Below are 15,911 nucleotides of genomic sequence, written 5' to 3' on the forward strand. Positions count from 1 at the left end.
CAATGTCATTTGTCCTTTTAGCTCAACATGAATATGGGTCTAGCACAGGGCACTGTAGGCTCTGAAATGTTTGAGAATGAACGTGTTACGGGCTGAACTGTGTCCCTCCCCACCTCCAAATCCCGATGTTGAAGCCCTAAGTTCCAAATGTGGCTGTATTTGGAGATGGGGTCTTTAGAGAAGTGATTAAAGTCAAAAGAGGGCATGTGGTGGGGTCCTCAGACAACATGATTGGTGTCCTAAAAGAGGAAATTTGGACACAGACACGGCGATGCATGCACAGAGAGGAAAGGCCATGTGAAGACACAAGGAGAAGGTGACCGTCTACACGCCAAGGAGAGAGGCCTCAAAAGAAACCAAACCTGCCAACACCTTGCTCTTGGAGTTCTGGCTTCCAGACTGTTGTTTAATCTGCACAGTCTGTGGTATTCTGATAAGGCAGCCTGGGCAAACTAATACACAGTGAAGGAATGGGCAGTTCCCTTCTCAGGTGAGACCCGTCACGGAGACCAGAAGTACTACCTATGCCCCAACCTCCACTTCAGCCTGCCCATTGTGGGTCTGGGGCCTCGCTTGAGACTCACAGGGCAAGTGGGCTTGCCTCGGAGCTCATGGGGCTCAGACTTCGCTCTTTGCTGAGGGACCCATGCATGGGTCAGGCCCCCTTGGGCAGCAGCGGTTAAGTGTTGCCCCAGGCCCTGCTGGAGACTCAAACCTTCCTCCTGTTTCGAGACCCACAGCCCCTAAATCACCTGGGACTCCCTTTAGCCCGTTTTTAGGCTTGTTCTGCTGAACTGCCCAGCTGGAAGTTTGGGGATTGAGCTGAGGCCACTTGTCTCCTTCTGTCCCTCAGAGTCTTTTTTGGAAGACTAGACTTTCCCTTGCTTTCCAATCAACCAGCTCGCAGAACAACTCCAAGTTCACAGTAGTAACTTTACACATAACTGTGGAATGAAAGCACACTGCTGGGTCCCACTGATTTTATCATTCTTGATAACATCCATCACCTCATCTTTTCATGACAAGTTCCCTCTTTAGGCTCCCTTTATCTCTTACTCTGACCTGCAATTGCCTACAAATTTATCTCTCCGACCCTCCTTCCACTCTTTATTCTGACCAAACAATGTGACAATAACAGTCGACTTTACCACATGCTTCCTCTCAGTGCTTTACGTGTATCGACCCATTTAACCCTCGCAGCCACCCTAGGAAGGTACAATTAATATTCTCGTTTGGAAGATGAGGAAACGAGGCAGAGTGAGGTTAAGCATGGATAACTTGGCCAAGAGGTGGCAGAGCTGTGATTCTAACCTACGTTGCATGGGTCTGCAGTAGGGTAGGGCACTGATCTGCCCCAAACCTGGCTACTCATCATCTATGCAGGGCCGGGATTAGGGTGAGGGAGGAGCCGAGGGTGCGGAATCTGATTCTCAGAGCTGTGCAGGGGCCGCTCCTGCTCTTACATGACCCTGAGTGTGCCTGCCTCACTTTCCTCACCCCAGTCCCGGCCCCGCAGTTGTGTACTTTCTCCGCTTCCCAGAGCCCCAGAATGATGCCCCGAAGCGTTGGCCTGCTGTTTGAGGCAACTTACAACTCATCTCTCCATCTTTCACTCATTTTCTATTTCCATGTCTTGACTGCTTGTCTGTGTGGAACATCCTTTTTCTATCCCTTGAATCTTTTTCCACCCCTTGTGGATCTAAAACCTGCCACCTGGCATTCACAGGAAGGGTCCCCAGGAGATCCCCTTGAAACAGGTGGGAAAGGGGGCAGGGCACGACATTTTAAAAGAATGACATAGCCATAGGACGTGACAAAAACTGGTTAGAACCAACTAGGTCCGAGACGGCAGAAGATTCGACTTCCAGTAGACCTTGAGCCTCATTATACGCTCATTGCAATACATTAGCTAAATGACACACCCACAGGCGCCATGACAGTCCTGACCCTAAAAGGTCAAAGTGGGCGTGGCCCAATTCCTGGAAATCCCCGCCCCTTCCCCAAAATAGTTGGAATGATCCTCCCACTCATTAGCCTATGAAATTACCCACCCTGTAAAAACTAACCACCCCATATTTTAGGGCCTCTCGCCTTCTGAGATGGCCCACACTCTGTCTGTGGAGTGTGTTTGTCTCTAAATAAATCCACTTATCTATCACCTTGTCTCTCACTGAATTCTTTGTGCAAGGAGACATCAAGAACCTTAGCTTCATTAAATCCTGAGACCAAGTATGTGATCTCAGTTAGAAGGCCTTGGGTTCAAGTCCCAATCTGGGTGCTGGCTGGGTTCGAGTCCCAGCATGTGGGTTCCAGTGTCAATCTGAGTTGCACAGTCTCACCCTAGTCCTGCTCTGTTCTCCTGGCATGGGGTCCCTTCCTTTGGGGCAGCTGCTGGTTTCTAGCAGAGCTTTTCTCCTTTTTACCTGCACTCATGCCCTTGGGGCCTCATCTTTCTCAGGACTTCAAATATCCTCTCTGGGCTGACGCGCTGACATTTAACTCTCTATCTTGAACTTCTTTCTGGAACTCCAGACTCATGTGTCCAGCTAACCGTCCAAAACCTCTACTCGGATGTCTACAAGGCATCTCAACCTCGGCACCTAAAACTCGAGCTTCTGATATTCCTCTCCAACCTGCCCCTCCTCCGTAGTTTTCCCATCTCGGTGAAATGGCACCTCCAGCCTCAATCCTTCCAGTGTTGAAGCCCAAAACGTAGGAGTCATCCTTGAACCTCTCTCGCTCTCTCTCTCATCCCACATCCAATCCAACACTAAGTCCTATTGGTTCTCCTCTCAAATTATGTCAGACTGGGATTTACTCACCATACCTACTGCTACCACCTTGGACTAAGACATCATCTTCTCACCCCTGATCACTGCAGCAGCCTCCACCCAGCCCAAAGCCTCAGGCTGCCCTCAGACCAGCCACCCGAGTGCTCCTATCACCTGGAAGTGTGATCAGGAAGTGGGGTCACACCCCTCCTCCGTTCAGAGCCCTCCAACGGCTCCCAATGCTGCTGCTTCTTACTACAACCAACAAGACCCTACCTGATCTGTTCTCTCTCTGATCTTGACTTTTATTCTTCCCCCCCTTGCTTGCTGGACTCCACCCACCATGCTGGACTTAGACTCATTCCCCCAACATCCCAGTCATTCTCTGCCTCAGAGCCTTTACACTTGCTGACCTCCCTGCCTGGAATGTTCCTTCCCCCAGGATCTCCTTCACCTCCTCCAAGTGTTCAGTCAAATGTCACCTTCTCTATGGGGTCTACCTTGACTGCCTTAATTAAAATTCCACTCCCCACGCCCCACACACCTCTCCCCTTCCCTGCTTAGATTTTTCTCCGTGGCACTTATCACCACTTATTCAATATAATGACTTATTTATTTTTGCCTATTTCTCTCAACTATAATGTAAACCCCTTGAGGACAAGGATTATGGATGTTTTTGTTCACTGCTGAACTCTCCTGCCTAGAACAGTACCTGGTACATAGTATTTGTTGAAAAAATGAGGGAGTAACTGTGTACATTCACCCACCCTACCTGACTGCACACACCTTCAGAGCAACGTCTGTGTTTGTTTCGGTCAAAGTTCTCTAGAGAAAGTGGACCAATAGGAGACAGGTAAAATGACAGATAGATAGATTCATTTATTATAAAGAATTTGCTCATGCAAATATGGAGGCTGGAAGTCCCACTATCTGCCATCTGCAAGATGGAGACCCAGGAAAGCGGTGGAGTAGTTCAGTCTGAGTCCAAAGGTCTGAGAACCAGGACCGCCGAGGGTCAATGTTCCAGCTCAAGCAATCAGGTAGAAAGAGCCAAATTCTTCCTTCCTTCTATTAAGGCCCTCAATGGATTGGGTGATGCCCACCCACACTGGGGAGGGCAAACCATTTTACTGAGTCCACTGATGAATGCAATTTCATTCAGAAACAGCCTCAAGACACACTCAGAAATAATGTTTAACCATCTGTCTGGGCATCCCTGTGATCCAGTCAAGCTGACACATAAATTAACCATCAGTGTGCATTCACTTTGTATCCACTGTGCCTTGATGTACAGCACATGCCATGAAGTTTGTTTCTTGTCTCTTCACTCCTTTAGCAACTGCTCTTCCAAGGTGCTGCTTTTGCAATTATGAGGCAGGCTCTACCTCATTTTCCTGACAGACAAGAAGGCGTCCCCATCACACACGCAGGAAAGCCAACACGGAGGGCTCTGATGCCTCCCTTCAGGTCAGTCTGCATGCATTTCCTGCACACATACTGTGTGCTGACCACAGGGCCAAGGACCTACCTATTGGGCTTTTTCAGAGTCAACACATGCTCCCATGCCCTTCATCTTCACAGCAATCAGTGTGCTGACATGCCTGGGTGTTTATAACCACGTAGGAGAATTTACAAAGGAGATGGTGGCAGGAACAAAGTAGTATCATGTTGTAGAAAAGCACACAGTTGGAAGCTTCTGGTCTCAGATCTGTGTTTAGCTGTTTAACCTTGACCTTGATGTTGATCAGTCAGCTTCACCTGTCTAGCCCTCAGTTTCTGCATCTGTAGACGGACTTGGAGAGGCTGACCTCCCTTTCCAATCTCAAAGCCTACGAAATAGCGCCTGAAAAACGAACAGCTATAGTAAGGTTGTTCGGTGGTGGGATCACGCTCACAGATAGCCAAGGGATCCAGAAAACCCTGTTCTGCTCAGCTCCTCCGGAGACTCTTAGGAGTGCCCAGAGGGAAACATACTGTAACAGTGATATAGGGCATCAGTAGGAAAGGGTCTGCAGGAAAAACCTTGGTTCCTTAGAGTGAATTACAAATTTAAAAAAAAAATTTAAGCTCTTTTCTTTTTCTAAATAAAATCTTTTGAAATGTTAAAAGTTGAGTGCTCTGATTTAAAGTGGGTTTAAGGAAAGAGGACCTGGCCTGCTTGTTGTGCAACCTCTCCAACTCCCATGTATTCATTATCGATTGCTGTGTCACAATTACTCCCAAACTTAGTGCATGTTTAGCCCATTCCCAGACCTCATATCAAGGATGGACTCATGGATGGTCAGGAAAGGCCTTCTGCTGTATTCTGTCTTTAGAGTCTGGTCTCCTAGCTCCTGTGTGAGACCTTGATGGACACATTCCTGCTCCTGGCATTCTAATACTCCCAGCTGCCCCTTCCCACCTTTTAAAGCTATTTGAATGAACTACTGAGTAGATACAAAGGAACATTTGTAACAAACATAAATAATGATGCAACAAATGCACAAGTCCTCCACTTGGGTTAGGAAAGAAGCCTTTAGGTCCTGGGTGCCCCTTCCTGACTCCAGCCTCTGCTCTGACCTTCAGCTTAAACTCCATATTCTTCATTTTGAATTTCTGTTTCCTGTGTGGTTCTACTCCAACTGTCCATCTAAACACACACACATATCGCTTAGTTTTGCCTGTTTATGTATATAATGGAACCACACTGTACATATGCCTTTGACCTTTTCACTCATTGATCCACTGTTTATAATACGTAGCTTGCTGTTACTTGCCTTCTGTTGTATGGATACACCGCAGTTGACTTGTCCATTCTTGTTCTGATGAATATTTGGGTTGTTTCCATGTTTCGTTTTTTGCTATTGCTAACAGTGTCGCGTCTTTTGGTGCACAGATACACCTGTGCTGGGTACATACCTAGAGTATGCACAGGATTTTGACTTTACTGGGTCATGTCAAATCATTTTCCAAGGTGATTGTACCAATTTACACTCCTCACAGCAATAAATGTGTTCCATTTGCACCACATCTTTGCCAACATTTGATACTGTCAGACTCTCTAAACTGTGCCACAGAATGGGTCAGAAATGCTATTTCACAGCAGTTTAATTGCATTTCTTCAACAAGTGAGGTTGGCCATTTTTATGTTTATGCCCTTCCTACTTTCATTAACATTTGGATCAAAGATTCCTGACACGAGAGATTAACAGTATCCTGAAGTGGTCATCTCTGATAGGTACTGATCCAAGTGGTTAAGGCTCTACCTGCCCACCCAATTACACAAAGTTTTATGTGCCTCTGTAGCGCACTTGTAGGCTTCGTGCTGGAAGCTACGCAGCACACAGAGGTAAAGAACCCTAATTATCTAGAAGTGGCTTCGTGCAGGGTAACCTGAAGTGCTCTAGAGAAAGTACAGAGTCCTGTGGAGTACATGCAGAAAGAGTTCTGGCTGGAGGCAACCCAGCGCAGGGGGTTAGGAGCGGTGTCATTGGGGCAGAGGTCAGAGGTGCAGGTGACTGGCCCAGGGTCTGACAGAGGGCCCAGAGCCTATTTACAGGGCTTTGGAAGACCCTGAGGACTCGGGGCAAGGGAAGCCTGAGGAATAAGATCCTGGCAGTAGTGTGGAAATACACCGGCAGTGTTAAGACCAGTTAGAAAAAGCACTACAACATCTCAGACAAGGTGTTTGTTAATTGTGCGGACAACACTGCTCGAGGGCATGTGAAAAAAACGATGGGACCCCAGGCTTCGGCTCAGTCGCCCTTCATGAAAGTTCCCATCCGTCAGAGATGAATGAAGGCAGACTGCAAGGTGGTCGAGAGCTCTGGGCCTTTGAAGTCACAGACGTCTCTGGCTTCAAAAATGTGCTATACCACTAACTAGCTGTGTGACCCTGAGCAAGGATTCCTACCTCTGAGCCTGCTCTTCCACCTGTAAGTGGGCACAGGAGCGTCCTGAGAGGGCTGTTATGTGCCTGGTACATGCTGCAGTAACATGCACGAAGTGGTACTGTTAGCACTCTGCAATTACTCAGGACAGACAGGAATTCTGGGAAGGTTTTTGGTAAGGATTACCACAAGATAGGAGCTTCTGCTCAACAACTGATGCGTAAGAAAATTAAGTGCATATGAGTGAATAATCTGAGCATGACAATAAACATCAATGTAAACACTTACTGAACCCCGGGTATGTGCCCGATCCAGTTCAGAGAGAAAGGAAGGCTCACGCACCCTCACAGTGCTGCTGTCAGGTGGGGCGGTTTTGCCACCTTAAAAACTAAGATTGACAGATCAAGTGGGGATAAGCTGAAAATGGATCTGGAATGCCAACACGGCTAAAATGTGAGCCTCAGCACACCAACCAGGCCCCGCAGCACAGCACCGATGAAACGTACTCAGCGCCTAGTTCCCACCATCGCCAACAGGAGCCCTGAAGTCCATTGGGCTCTCAGTTGAACAATCCCAAGACCACCATTCAACAAGAAGCCACACAGGGTGGATATTAACAGCTTTTAAGGTTTCACACTGTTTCTTTTCAGAAGATTTATAACAAAAATACATGGAATTTAATATGAGTTCTGATACACTGGGCAATTACACAGACAAGTCTATAAAGTGGAATCCTTCTCGTGGGGGCAGAACATTCTATTCCACAAAGAAGACAGAATCACACCATGATTAGGCATGATCACCCCGTACTGCCTGCGTTCTAATTTCAGAGACTGGCAGACTTGGAGAAAAAAACAAATGAGAAAAAAAAAATTTAAAAATAAAGAAAGAAAACTGAACACAGTCAGCTGTCTCAATTCCCCTCTCCTCTTTTCCTTTTCCCATTGTCTCCACACAACCAGATGGGACGGAGGGTGAGGCAGGGCTGTGAGGCAGACAGGGTCAGGGGATCTGCTGACTAAATGCTGGGCAGACGCTGAGTTCCCTGAGGTGACCGAGAAACGTACTTTCAATCAACCACTCAGTGCTGTAGCCGAGAAACACACACAGAGGGGAGGAAACGAAAAAGGAGCTATAAGAACTGCTGGTGGGAGGTCTGACGTCCACAACATGTTTAAAATCCAACTTCTGTAGTGGGAAAACGGCCTAAATAAGATCTGTCGTCAGTACATTTAGCCAGAAATCTGTAACTGTAGGGTTAATACCTCTTTGTGATAATACGGGTTGGAACGCTAATGGAGCAGAAACACTTCTGCCCAAATTCCACCAAGTACAGTCAACAGAAAAAGCCAAAACCATGTGGTTTTTACATGAAAATCCTTCACATCCACCTGTGTTCAAACATAATAAATTATGATATTAACAGCTTTCTTGTAAAAGGAATTACCACAAGAGTTAAATTGTTAAGTGTGGAAAGACTTATTTTTCCCATGAATATAGTTCTTAGGAAGGGAAAGATGCATAACACACATGAAAAATAAAGCTGCAGTATTTTGTGATTTTAGCTTAAAACAAAAGCTACCCCCCCAAAAGTCTTAAACAAGCGCTAAATGTTTCCCATTGCAAAAGATCTCAGCTCACTCAGACCAGCACACAATGGACTAAATAAAGACATTTATTGTTTTTCCCCATTTCAGCTGTGCATCTGCCTCCATGATGAAGAACAGTGGAGATCACGCTGTACGACCAAGTTGCCTGCAGTGGAATATTCCTCCAAACAGGCTGGCCAGGTAGCCATTTCATCATCGGTGGTATAGTGCCTGGGAGCACACCTGGCCAGTGGTGACCACTTGTTTTGGGGAGACGCTCTCTCCCCGGGACAAGCCTAGGAGCCACAGTGCGCCGTCCCAGCAACGAGCCGCCTTATTTGCACACGGTGGCCACAACTTGCTTTTGGATAAAAATTGTCTGCTATCATCTCTACTTTCACTAACACGGCGGAGAAAAAAAGAAAAAAATAACCAACATGAGAAAGGTTGACAGTGAGAATAAGAAAACCTACAAAGGAAAGGCCATGCAAAAACTGCTTCGACGGTTCCATCACCACCCACCGCGCGGGCTTGAGGCTGGTGACTTCATGGACGCCCCTCTGCGAAGCTCTGCCGAAAGTCAGTTTCGAGTGCGTCATGCTGACCCCAGTGCGATGCTGCCTGCCACCCACGCGTCACCTCCGGCCCATGAGATCCAAGGGGGCCTCGGGGCTGTAAGCACAGGACACGTGGCTGCTAAAGCCCGAGAGCCTTCCACAAACTTCGCCTTGGACTTGGGCAAGAAATACGTCAGTGGTTTGGAGTCCTGGCAGCAGCACCCACACTGGGGCTTAACCTCAGCAACCGGTCTGGAGGATGTTCCCCCCCGAGCGCTTGGTCACCGACAGTGTCGTGAATACCTGCAGGGGAGGAGACAGCATGAGACTCAGACACCAGCGCAGAAGTTAACTGGGCGCAGCTCAGATAACACCACGGGACTAAGAATGACTTGGGTGACTACTTACAACAGAGATGTAATATGACCAAGGTAAGCATTTCAAAACCAAGGTGAAAGAGAAAAAAATGTAGCTTATATCTAATAAAAGCACTTATTTGCACTAGGGTGATTAAAATAATACCCTGGTTGTTTATCAGTTCTCTAAAAGAAATGTACCATGAAATATTCTGGACACATAGAAAGAAGTGAAGTGTACTATCACAAACACCGTTGTGCCCACCCAACTCAGGGAGCTTCATAACACATGGTTCGAGCCCCATGTGTATCTCCTTCCTGATAACTTTCTCCCTCCCCGCCCCCTGACTGGTGCTTTTCTTTTGTAGGTTTTTAAAAACTTAATATGCAAATGGCAAGATAGTATATACATCCTCTTCTGCTACCTGCTTTCTTGGCTCAATACTTTATTTCTATTATTCACGCATATGGACACAGATAGCTCTAATTCTTCCATTTCTCACTGAAGAGTATTCAATTACTATAGTATACGATACCATATTAGAGTATAGTATATATACTATAGTAGTGGTCCCCAACCTTTTCGGCACCAGGGACCGGTTTCGTGGAAGACAATTTTTCCATGGATGGAAGGGGGCGGGCAGGAAGGGGGTGATGGTTCAGGGAGTAATGCAAGCAATGGGGAGTGGGAGATGAAGCGTCCCTCGCTCATCTGCTGCTCACCTCCTGCTGTGTGGCCCGGTTCCTAACAGGCCACGCCCAGGGGTTGGGGACCCCTGTACTATAATATTCAATTACTCAAATAGTGAGTATATTACAAATTACATACCCAGGCTCCTTTTGCTGGCCACTCAAGCTATAACCAATATGCTATCTGCAATGTGCTGTGACATTCTGGTACATCTCCCTGCACCTGGAGCTAGAGGTACAATTGCTGGGTGGGAGGGCAGGTGCAACTCTGACTTGGCTAGACTTCCAAAGTGCCTGACCAACTGATGCTCTCATTTGCAGTGACTGACAAGTTCTCCTGGTTTCACATCCTTGAAACATTGGTCCTTGCGGACTTAGAGCCTAAGATCTTTAGGTGGCTTTGATTTGCTACTACTCAGGATTGCCCATACAAAAAAAAAACAAGGCCTCTCAAACCTTAAAGCCTGTTCACGCTGATTAAAATACACGGAAGTTACAGATTCTAATTTGGCAGGTCTAGGGTGGAGCCCAGGAATCTCACTTTTAGCAAGAGTCCCAAGTGATTCTAATGCAGGTTGCCTAAAGACCACAGATTAGAACTTCTTGAGGAACACCAGTGTAGGCAACGCACTGAGAATTTAACGCAAAGTCCAAAGCCTAGAAGCCCACTGCATGGTAAACTAACCATTGGTTGCTTAACTTTGTAGTTTCCCCAAACAGGAAACCTGCAGCTCTCCTACACTCTATCTGTAACAGTAACTCTCTAAATTGCCAAATCCAGAGGACACCTTGCCGCTTTCATTTCTCAGCCTCTCTGGAGCATTTCTTGTTGTCGATCTCACTGACCTTCTAACAGTTCTTTCTTCTTTTTGTTTCCGTGAAAGCACTCTTTCCTGTTTCCTTCTTTTGTGGCTATTCCTCAGCCATGGCTTAGAGGTGTGCTGCTGAAACACCGATTTTTTTTTTTTTTAATAAATTTATTTATTTATTTATTTTTGGCTGCATTGGGTCTTGGTTGCTGCACGCGGGCTTTCTCTAGTTGTGGCGAGTGGGAGCTACTCTTCGTTGCACGGGCTTCTCATTGCTGTGGCTTCTCTTGTTGCGCAGCACGGGCTCCAGGCACGCGGGCTTCAGTAGTTGTGGCACGCGGGCTCAGTAGTTGTGGCTCGCGGGCTCTAGAGCACAGGCTCAGTGGTTTCGGCGCACGGGCTTAGTTGCTCCGCCGCATGTGGGATCTTCCCCCCGGACCAGGGCTTGAACCCATGTCCCCTGCAGGCGGATTCTTAACCACCGTGCCACCAGGGACGTCCCTGAAACACTGATTTCCCCCAGCCCTTAGGGTGGTCAGAGCCCCAGGGCGGGTGGGCTGCAGAACCAGGTGCCTGATCTGCTTATTCCAGTGTGCTGCCCAAACAATGCCACCGTCTACACGTGCACGTGCATGAACAAGGCCAGGCAGCATGGCCCTAGGGGTCCTTCCTCAGCTCTCTCCCCTTTAGATGCTTTCGTCATGGTCTCATTCAGGCAACTACTCCCTTTTAGGCAGATGGCTCCCGGTGAATGGCAGCGCCACTACTTGATTGACCAGGCCACGTGCCACGCATCTAGAATTGACCCTTAATTCCTCTATTTCCATTACTGCTGATGTATCATCAATTAATAAGTCTTAGATATTTTGCTTCTTTTCTGTCAAATCTGATCCCTCTTCATGTTAACCCTGACTGAACTGTGAGATTTTTGTTAGTTTCCAAAACATATGGTGCCTTCACCTCCCTGTGATGACAACTGTGTGGACCGCACGTTATACTTTCCCGCCCTACTGGACACGGACATGGGGGGCCGGGGCTTGCTCTGGCCAAGGACACATGTGGAAGTGGGAAGCATCACTCCTGAACAGAGGCCTTGGGCACCAAGGTGCTTTTCCTATGCCTCCTGTCCCTCTACCATTCAGCCAGCCGTGCCCCCAGGAGAGGCTGCCCCATCAGGCGGGCCCTGGAGTGATGATGGAATTGGAGCTGAGCTGCAGCTGCTCCGTGATGACCTTAGCGCCCCACAAGGAATAAACCTCTGTTGTTATAGGCCAAAAAACCCCAAACAAAATCGCCACCCAAACTGATCATCTCTACTGCCCAGGCATGAAGACATAAAAGGACTTGGTGTAAAATCAATTAAACTTAGAAACTTATTTGGCTACTGAATACAATTAAGATTTCAATCCAAATCTTTTCGGTCACACCAAGTAAGCTGAAAGGTAACTCTAGTAAGATTCTGCAGAGTCCGTTTGTCCTACTCTAACCCAGACCGACCTTTGAGAACCACTGAGTAAGTGTCATACTGAGACAGGAGGCCATGGCTGATGTGGGAGAGACCCCAGTGGAAGCGAGACTCATCAAGTGCTTGTACCACTGTCAGCACACCTGGACAAGCTTTCTGGTCAGCTGCATTCTCTGATTCCTGAGAAACAACTGGTCTCCTGACTTTTAATACAAAGAGGAAAGAGCACAAGAAATCGAGGCCACTTTGACTTATATAGGTCAAAGCAACAGGAATCAGCATCAAAAATACTTGTGAATAAAAGGGGAAAATACTTTTGTGTAAAGGAGGAACAAGACTGAGAAAAACCCGTGGTCTATTTTAGCCTTAAAAGCAGCAACAAAGCCTTTTGTCTTCCTATATATCAGCAGCACCTCAAAAAAGTCAGACCCAAGTAATAATGGCTAGTAAAACATTTAAAGTATGAACCCAGAAGAAAAATGTGTGAACAACTCGCATCCAAAAAAAAACAGTAATTATAAGAACAAAAGGTTCATCCTTATTAATAAAGATATGTGAAAATCCTTGAAATAGTTATCTTTCATACTTATTAAAGAAAAAGTTACACTGAATTTTGCAACATTTTCATTAGCACTCAAATACAACGCTGATGACACTGTAAACTAGTACAATTCTTTTTTGAAAAGCAATACAACTCCTTTGTTTAAAAAATGTGTGACTGTGGATGAGGACAGAAAGATAATATGCGATACTGAAAATAGCTGTGTTCGGATGATGGTATCACGGGCAATTTAAACTACCATCAAACATGCTCTCTTTCCAATTTTTATAAAGGAAGAAAAATAATGAGGCAGGGAATAAAGCAAATTCCAGGCTTGTGAATTTGCAAGCTTATGTTTTATTTCTCAGGAATCAATCTAGAAATAGAACTTGTAGGACATGTGGTTGAAAAACTAAACCCATCAAAAATGGAAACAAATTAAGGGGGGAAAAAAGAGCTCTTACCAATAGCCAGGACATGGAAGCAACCTAAATGTCCATAGACAGATGAATGGATAAAGATGTGGCACATATATACAATGGAATATTACTCAGCCATAAAAAGGAACGAAATTGAGTTATTTGTAATGTGGTGGATGGACCTAGAGTCTGTCATACAGAGTGAAGTAAGTCAGAAAGAGAAAAACAAAAAACTGTATGCTAACGCACATATATGGAATCAAGTTACTGATGAACCTTGTGGCAGGGCAGGAATAAAGACACAGACGTAGAGAACGGACTCGAGGACACGAGGACACAGGGGCGGGGCGGGGGGAAGGGGAAGCTGGGACGAAGTGAGAGAGTGGTGTGGACATACATATGTTACCAAATGTAAAATGGATAGCTAGTGGGAAGCAGCTGCATAGCACAGGGAGATCAGCTCGGTGCTTTGTGACCACCTAGAGGGGTGGGATAAGGAGGGAGGCTCAAGAGGGAGGGGATATGGGGATATATGTATGCATATAGCTAATTCATTTTGTTGCATAGCAGAAACTAACAACATTGTAAAGCAATTATGTGCCAATAAAGATATTAAAAAAAAAAAGAGCTCTTATCTATTTTTCTTATACTGGAAAACATGCTGATGTTAAAGAGATGGGGGAAGCCGAACTGCTGTTGTTGGTTAGTCTAAACGGAAAAACTGATGGGGTCAATTCTTACACAGATTTTATACGTGCAGAGCTGCTTTAGAATTTTCATAAAAATACATTTTAAAAAAACGAGCAGAGGCAGCTTTTCGATCCCAGCACAAAGAACACTCACAAAAGGGCAAATGCGGTAGGCATGTACCTCACATTTCTTATCCGGCCAACACCTCCCAGCCTCACAAGACCCCCTTCACTGAAGACAGTGATTATGTTGACTATTAATAAAACAAAACTTCTGATGTCTGGCACTAAAAGTCATTTTAAGGCATTTCACAGGGTCTTCTCTCTGATGCTCCTTCTTCTTGAGCCATTTTTTTTTTCTCTACAAATAAACTTAAGTTGAAATTATTACTCAAAATGATGTGTAATCAGTTTCCTATTCAACTATTACTGCTCAGATGTCCAGAATAAATTATCACCACACCGTCCTCACACTGAATAACGCTCGTGCCATCACTGACGCCCCAGGCCTTAAGACCCCCTCTCGTACTGACACCAAGGGGCCTTCAGTCAAAACAAGAGTAGTCCCTCCTCCTCCTCCAGCAATTCCAGAAGGAAACCCTTTGGAAACTATTTTGCTCCAAAAAGCAAAGCCTCCACTGAGGAATTCATCAACTTTTGTAAGCAATTACTTCTGAGAGCCAAAGGTTGTGCAACAGGTTATTTTATCGAAATGGTACAGAAGACTTCATTCAATGAATCATTCTGCAAACCACCCACAGCTGGCACGGGAGCCGGGCTAGTTCTAAACACTTGAAAGCAATGCCCAGGAGCAATTTTCAAATTATTACTGTTTCTAATCCATCCAATGGACTGACATGTGTGAAGTTTGATAAAAATGATTAGGAAACAAACTTTTAAAAGGCATGTAAAATTACAACCCCAATTTTCTATTATATTAGATACTGTCAAATTACCCTTTAAGTTTCTAAACCTTTTTCTTCATTTCCATCCTGACCTCATTATGGACTAGTAACAAACATTCTGTGGACTGCATTTTGAGTGGCACTCCTCTACAGCACATGGCTGTTTGCTAAAAAACAAACAGAAAAAACAACCAGTGGGTCCAATAGCAAATCCAATTACATACCATGCCAGCCAGAACTCAGCATTTAGCAAGAGTGTCCCTAAAAATCCCCTACTGATCAAATTTTACTTTCCCTCAATCAAGAAGCTTTAAGAAAGATTTCCACAGTCAGGATTTTGTCACAAGTGTTTGGTTTTTCAAAATCTAGTTTCTAAGCAAGTTGCTCAAAACCAGAGGTAAAAGAAATCACCAGAGGAGCTTTCTCGAAATATACCTCCTTCCTCCACCTCCCCTCTCCCCAAAATACTGTAATGATGACTTTTTAGTCAAGCCACATCTTCTGTAATGAAATACCCTGGGGAAAACCAGCTAACACATGCAGCTACTGAGTATCTGCCGAGTGCCAGGGACTCCCCTAGACACTTTCTGCACAGCACGGCCCACTGGCCCTGTGAGTTACAGCATCTCCACGTCAAATGCCGTGGGAAGGTGTGCAGAGCATCGTCTGCCCTGCGTGGTGCCTCGGAAGCCAGCCTGCCTGAGTTTGGATCTCGGTTCTGCCACTTCCAAGCTGCCAGGTCACTCAACCGCTCTGTCCTCAATTCCCTCGGGTGTCAAATGGAGACACTCCTGCCACCCGCCCCGTGGGGTTCCTGTAAGGACTAATAAGTAAGTCAGCACGTGGAGGGCGGGGTCCTGACACAGTCAGTAAGCCCTCAGGAACCTCGGCGCTTCCGCAGTGGGATTCCCCGGGAAGCTGCTCTTTCTATGGCTGCTCCCTACTGCAAGCCGCAAATGTGAACCACGCTCAGTTCTTCCCATTTCCAAACAGTGGGCTAGTGCGATCAACTCCATCTCCTATTCCCTCTCGCCTGGACCACGTCTTCTGACACACACTGCCACGACCCTGGTTCAGGCCCCTGCCCCCGCCCGCCTCCAGCCGTGCCTCGGCGGGACCTCTCCCCACAGCGCAGCCGGAGGGATTTCTCTCAGTAAGGTGTCTGATCACGTTCCCCCCACCCCCCCGACCCCGACCCAGCTTTAAACCTCTCTCAGCTGAACTGCATTGGCCCCCGGATAAAGTCAAAAT

At 46.4% G+C, this 15,911-nt stretch overlaps 1 protein-coding gene across 2 annotated transcripts in view; it reads right to left on the minus strand.

Annotated features, from left to right (window-relative positions):
* Positions 1–8,297: 8,297 nt before the first annotated feature.
* TXNRD1 (thioredoxin reductase 1) overlaps positions 8,298–15,911 on the minus strand; it is a 60,059-nt gene continuing 52,445 nt past the window's right edge. For both annotated transcript variants that reach the window (XM_061206293.1, XM_061206295.1), the window contains one exon: positions 8,298–9,089. In XM_061206293.1, coding sequence (XP_061062276.1) covers positions 9,027–9,089 — 63 coding nt within the window. In that variant the 3' untranslated portion in view covers positions 8,298–9,026. The remainder of the gene's footprint in view (positions 9,090–15,911) is intronic.

The sequence above is a fragment of the Eubalaena glacialis genome, chromosome 11 (genome assembly GCF_028564815.1).
Source record: "Eubalaena glacialis isolate mEubGla1 chromosome 11, mEubGla1.1.hap2.+ XY, whole genome shotgun sequence".
Taxonomy (NCBI): Eukaryota; Metazoa; Chordata; class Mammalia; order Artiodactyla; family Balaenidae; genus Eubalaena; species Eubalaena glacialis.